Source organism: Rhea americana, unplaced genomic scaffold (genome assembly GCF_003343005.1).
Source record: "Rhea americana isolate MKP2758 unplaced genomic scaffold, rheAme1 scaffold_135, whole genome shotgun sequence".
NCBI lineage: Eukaryota > Metazoa > Chordata > Aves > Rheiformes > Rheidae > Rhea > Rhea americana.
The window spans coordinates 2,589,756-2,595,663 of record NW_028185428.1 but is presented as its reverse complement, the minus strand read 5'-3'; the positions used below and the strand labels follow the sequence as shown (position 1 = coordinate 2,595,663).

The 5,908-nt window shown below is 61.0% G+C and overlaps 2 protein-coding genes across 2 annotated transcripts in view; both read left to right on the top strand.

The window, feature by feature from the left end:
• Position 1: 1 nt before the first annotated feature.
• Positions 2-2,624, top strand: B4GALT7 (beta-1,4-galactosyltransferase 7; the record flags this gene model as incomplete). Its single annotated transcript, XM_085298131.1, has 5 exons — positions 2-171; positions 1,070-1,295; positions 1,560-1,643; positions 1,832-1,936; positions 2,126-2,624. Coding segments are annotated over 5 exons (741 nt in total), but the record flags the coding sequence as incomplete, so codon positions are not given.
• A 2,736-nt stretch (positions 2,625-5,360) lies between these two features.
• Positions 5,361-5,908, top strand: part of N4BP3 (NEDD4 binding protein 3) — a 6,635-nt gene continuing 6,087 nt past the window's right edge. The window contains exon 1 of the mRNA XM_085298106.1: positions 5,361-5,385. The gene's annotated coding sequence lies outside the window, so the exon portion shown is untranslated. The remainder of the gene's footprint in view (positions 5,386-5,908) is intronic.

Here is a 5,908-nt window from a genome sequence, read left to right as displayed (position 1 = left end):
CGCGCCGCCGGCCGACGACCCGGCCTGGGGCCCCCACCGCCTGGCCCTGCTCGTCCCCTTCCGCGAGCGCTTCGAGGAGCTGCTGGCTTTCGTGCCCTACATGCACCGCTTCCTCAGCAAGAAGAGGATCCGCCACCGCATCTTCGTGCTCAACCAGGTGGACCACTTCAGGTACGGCAGCGCGTCCCTTGCCCAGAGCGAAGCTCGCAAACCGAAGGGAACGGGTGGCTCCAAAGCTGTCTGTGCTCAGAGCTGACAGGGTCTCCCGCTCGCCTCCTTCGGCACTGGGGAGTTCTTGGCCCAGCCAGTGAGGAGCCGGGGTTGGAGCGCGATGGGTCCGGTTCAGCTCGCCTGGCTTTAGCCTCAATACGCTTGCCTGCTTTTAGCAATTAAAGTGGTGCAAAGTTTTCCAGGAGACAAGCTCAAAGAAGGACAAGTGGTATCTTACTTCTCTCTTTGCAGCCTAACCTAAGCAAGAAGATAGTTACTCCTCTGCGGAGACTTTGTTTTTCTTCCCAGTGTCATAGGGCCGTAGCAGCAAACGTATGGGGACACTGCCATGTGCCTTGGGATGTTTGGAAACGATGTTGATAACAGCTTTAGCTGGTCCCATGTTCGCTGCTCTGTGCCTGCCCACGAGCTGTGCCTGTGTTRTGGAGTTCCCCAGCCCACCTTGAACAAGACAGGGTGTTCTGCTGGGACTCCATCCGGTGTGGAAACCCAACAGGCCAAGTGGGAGTCCCTGTATTTTGCACTCCTCTGTGCCTGATCTGCCCTTAGCCTTCTTGCACCCACCTAACAGGTTCCTTGCTTTAACCCCCTTGCGTTGTGCGAAGTGTGTGCTGCATGGGTAGCTCTGTGCAGAGGGGTAGCTTCAGGGTTGGCAGCTGAAGCACCAGGGCTGTGAAGCTGTTGAACACTGCGCTTGTGTGTGTGCATAAAAAGCCTGGTGGTGACGGTCACTCTTTGGGGACTGGCTGAACTTTTTAGTGTTGTGGGACATGGGGAATGGGCGCAAAGGGGCAGCAGCTGCTGTGCTTGGCGCTGAGAGTCCCTGGTGCTTTGGCAGATTTAACAGAGCATCTCTGATCAATGTGGGCTTTCTGGAGAGCGGCAACGACACTGACTACATTGCGATGCACGACGTTGATCTCTTGCCCCTCAACGAGCAGCTGGACTATGGCTTCCCRGAGGAAGGGCCCTTCCATGTCGCGTCCCCAGAGCTGCATCCGCTGTACCACTATAAAACCTATGTGGGTGGCATCCTGCTGCTCACCAAGCAGCACTACGAGATGGTGAGCACGTGGATGGGATGTCCTAGTCAGCTTGGGGGCAGGGTGTGTGAGGTTATCTTGGTGCATGGTCACACATATTGTGCTCCACATGTGGGAAGTGGAGAAAGGAGTCTAAGTGCTCTGGGGATGGAGTCTGCAGTCTGAGCTAGTGGGRTGGGAGAGGTGAGGCTGCGCTCATGCCCAGGAGTCACGATGCTGGTGTCTGCCTCTCTGGGGTGGGTGGGTGTGCGTGCTGTGGCTGGTACGGTGCCCCTCTCGTTTCAGTGCAACGGCATGTCCAACCGCTTTTGGGGCTGGGGACGGGAAGATGATGAGTTCTATCGCCGCATCAGAGGAGCTGGTCTCCAGGTAAGGAGTGCTCTGCGGCCTCTGAGGTTGGAATCGCCCTCCTTACTGTCTCTCCAACTGACCTGCTGCAGTGATCAAGGCTGGTATCTATGGGAAGCAGCCTCTCTGCACACCCCGCTCCAGCAGCAGATACRGCGAGCCAGGGCAAGTTTTCTAGTAGCTTTGCAGAAACTTTGCTCTCCTTCCAGGTTCGCCGTCCCTCTGGAATCACAACTGGATATGAGACTTTCCAGCATCTGCATGACCCAGCCTGGAGGAAGAGAGACCAGAAGCGCATTGCTGCACAGAAGCAGGTGAAACCTCTGTGTGGTCAGAGGAAACCCAGGGGAAACCATGACAGTTGTGGGTTATGGTTACCCTATGCTCTGAGCCTCCCTTGCTGATGTCCTCTCCTGCCAGCTCTTGTGTTCCCTTCCCAGGCACTGGGCACTTTCTCCTCCACTAGAAGCCAGTGAGGGCTGAATGCTCTTTCTCTTCCTTAGGAGCAGTTTAAGGTGGATCGGGAYGGAGGTCTGAACAATGTGAGGTACCGAATTGAGTCACGGACAGCTCTGAACGTGGCAGGAGCCCCCTGCACTGTTCTCAATATATTACTGGACTGTGACACAAGCGAGACTCCTTGGTGCACGTTTGGCTGAGCAGCCTGCCCTGTGTGCCAGTCACATGCACTGTGCTTGTGCTGAGACGCCAGGGCTGCYGCCAAGCAGCTTGACGCAGGCAGGATTGTTGCAGTAGGCAAGCATAGAGGTGCTGGCAAGACGCAGAGGAACCAAAAGGGCTGAGAACCAATCCTTGATGGGACCGAGAGAACAGGCTGAGAGTGGGACTCCGTGGCATTGCTGCGAACAGTGGTGCTGCCTCCTGGGGCGGGAGCAGGAGGCTGTTTCCCTGCACTGGACAASGCTGAGCTGCCACCCAGCTCCGAGGACAATAAAGAACAATCAGGGCACCTGTGAGTTGTGAATGCCCTGGGACATGGTGCACCACTTGTTCCTTCTGCTCCCTTCCCCTCCCTGGCTTCAGCGCACCCATTTCTGCCTAGGCCCTGGCTGCCCTCTGTTTGGACAGGCCATCTGCTCTGGTTGTGAGGCCAAGCTGGTGTGAAACAGGCTCTGTGTGAGAGGGTGGCCCTGTTTCAGCTGCCAGGTGTTCCCGGGGCTGTGCTGTGGTTGCTGTATTGCCGGAGGTGGTCATGGTCAAGCCATGCCCTGAGGCCCAGATCTGCATCACTGCTCGGTATCAGCAGTTGAGGGAGCCCAGGCTTTCTGCCCCTGTTCGTTCCTCCCTGCAGAGCAGAGAAGGGTTCAGTCTTAGYTGCTGCCCTGTCGCCACCACTCGGCTGGGCTGGGCTGGCACCAAGCCTCATTTCCTGGCCTCCTTCTGTCCTCATCTCCCAGCCTGGTTCTTCCCTGGAGCTGTTGCATTGCCAGGTGGCTGAAGATGTCTCCAGACAGAAGCTGTTACTGTGCTGGGAAGCCGAGTAGCTTCCTGGGGACGAAGCAGCAGGGAAGGAGTCTACAAGGAGGAGCCTTGAGCTGAAGGAGCCAAAAGTGCTAGAGCTGAGCGTGAGGATGTATAGGGAGCAGGACTGGGATGTCTTGATGGCCTGACCTCTGCTGCTCTGGGGCTGGGTGAGGAGCCAGTGGGTTGCCTCCCGAGGAAGGGGTCGAGATGCAGGGGGGCGCACGGTGCAGGGCAGTGAGGATTGGGCCATGCTCCTTCGTGCCATCTGGCGCCCTGTCCTCGTCGTGGGGCGGTGGAGGGATGCATTGCCCAAGGGCCTCTCCTTCCTGGTGGTGTGGAAGCCAGCTTGCCCACCCTCATCGCTGTCGCGACTGGGCTCTTGATCCCCTCTTTCCACCCGGCCTGGTGCTGCTGCTTGTGTGAACGTTGAAGGCTGGCTCAGACATGGGTGCACCGCTCCTCTGGATGCGTTCCCAAGATGTGGTCCTCACTGTGGTCAGCCCTAAGGAGATGTCAGCTGGGCTTGGGGCCTGCCTGTCCCCGCTCTGGTGGCAGCACCGCTGCTGAGGCCCACTCCTCTCCGTACTGCTCAGATTTTGGGATCGGTCACCTGTGCATGCTTTATGCCTACCTCTTACCCGATGCCTGAACACCACCTGCCAGGGCAGCCGGAGGCAGATCCAAGTATTTCTCTGCAAAGTTCAAAATAGATGACACAGTTTCAGCAGGTTTGTTTCACAAAGATATAGATGCGCAGAAACAGAGAGCATATGTGCACCTCGCACTTTGCTCAGTGCTAAAGGCTCCTCTCCTGCTGCCTGGCAGCTATTTCTCAGCTCCGCTCACAGCCCCCTCATCCTCTGGTTGCTTTTGTGGAAGAGGCGCCTTGCTGGAGACCCGGCTTCCTTTTATAGATCTGAGGCTCGCTCGGAGGTCGCTCAGCTCCAGTCCCCCCACGCACTTTTTTATTAGCAATGGCCTAGCGGGAGGGGGCTGAGGCTTTTCCCTGTCATGTGCCTGCAGAAGGGTAATGCCCTGCCTTGGACCTGCTGATGTCCCAGGAGCCCTGCAGAGCCGGGCCAGGGGCCTCCTGGCTTTTGCAGGCTCTTGGCAACCCCCGAGCAGGGCAGGTGTCACTACTAGAATCCTGCCCCAAGACACTCAGAGGCAGAAAGCACCTGTGTAGCCCCAGCGCTGCCCCTCTGGCACCACCCTTCTCATGCCCAAATTGCTGCTAGYGAGGCAGCCTGGGGACTGCTGCACCTGGCTGTTGTTTTTTGCTGTTGTTTTGCACCGGGATGGTTCCCAAAGTGATTTGCCAGTGGCCATGCAAAGGCCGTAGCATCACGATGACTAGGAGAGTGTGGGGCTGGAGCTGAGCAGAGAGGCAGCAGGGGCTGGAGGAAACCAGGGCTTAGCGAAGTGCTGCCCTGCACAGCACCTCCCCGCTGAGTCCCAGCGCCTGTGAGCTGCGCTGCAGCCTGCCTGCACCCGCAGGGAGCCCAGAGAGCCCTCCGCTGCCCCAGCCCCAGCACAAGGCTCCCAGCCGAGCCTGCACACGGCAGCCAGGACATCCAGGGCGGCAGCTGGGCTCTGTCACTAGGAACAGGCTGTCCAGCAAGGTGGACGGACAGCCACCCCCTGCAGACCCACGTGCTGGGGTGGCAGAGGCCTCCCTGCCTGGGGGAATTGGACACGGGACCTGCAGCTCCTTGGCCCGGGGCTGGGGCTCAGCACCCCCTGCTGCCAGCGCAGCCGAGCCCTGGTCCCCGTGGGAGCTGGCATCCTGGGGAGACGAGGGCRCGCAGCTCTGCATGGGGAACTGTGGGCTGGAAGCAGGGCAGATGGGCACAGATGGGTCTGGATGCAACTAGTGCGGAGGCCAGGGCAGGGAGCGGATGGGCAGCAAGCACCGCTTCAGCGAGCATGCCGTGGTGCGCAGCCATGCAGGAGGCTGCGCGTGCCAGGAGGCTGGAAGGAGCCCGGGGGACACGCRGATTGCAGATGGAGGCAGCGGCTGYGCACCCTGGCACGGCAGCGAGGACAACACGAGCGTGCGAGCCCRGCGAGCGGGGCCCAGGGACAGCGTGTGTGTGTGGGTGAGCGCTGGCAGCACAGACCGAGGACTCTGGCGTGCGGCGGGGGGAGCTGGCAGCGAGGGAGGCCCCGGCGTGCGAGCACGTCGGCTGCAGGTGTCGCAGAGCCCCGGCTGGGCACGCCAGTGTGTCCCCCGTGCCGAGACCTCCCCGGCTCCCAGTGCGCGGCTGCTGCACGGGCGGTRAGTGACACAACGGGCAGCCCCGCGGCCAGGCTCGCTGGGCCCCGTGGGCACCGGCGGGGGTGGGGGGGGGGATGCACCTGGCAGACAGCTCCAGTGACAGCTCCTGCCCACCCCTGGGTGCTGCGGCGCGGGGACACAGGGCTTGTCCTGCGGCTGCTTCTGTCCTGCAAGACTGGCGGAGGCCGAGACCACTCTCCCTGCCCCTGGGGCCAGGTAGGGGCTCAGGCATGATGACGCTGAGCAAGATGTTTCTCTCCTGCTCCCGCAGCTTGGGGCTGGGTCGGGGCGACAGGGCCCCAGGCAGCAGGGCCTGGGTGCTGCAGACAGGGTCAGTTGTCGAGGCCTGCAAGAGCCCCGCTGCCTGCCGGCTCGCAGCCCCCGGGGACCAGCTGTCCGCTGAAACTGCTGCTGCTCGTTGRGGGGCTGGTGCTGCCAGCGCCGCTCGCCCCTGCGCGGGGCCCTTCCCAGGCGCTGGCTTGCAGAGGGCTCGCCAAAGCGGGGAGGGCCGGGAGCGCAGCCC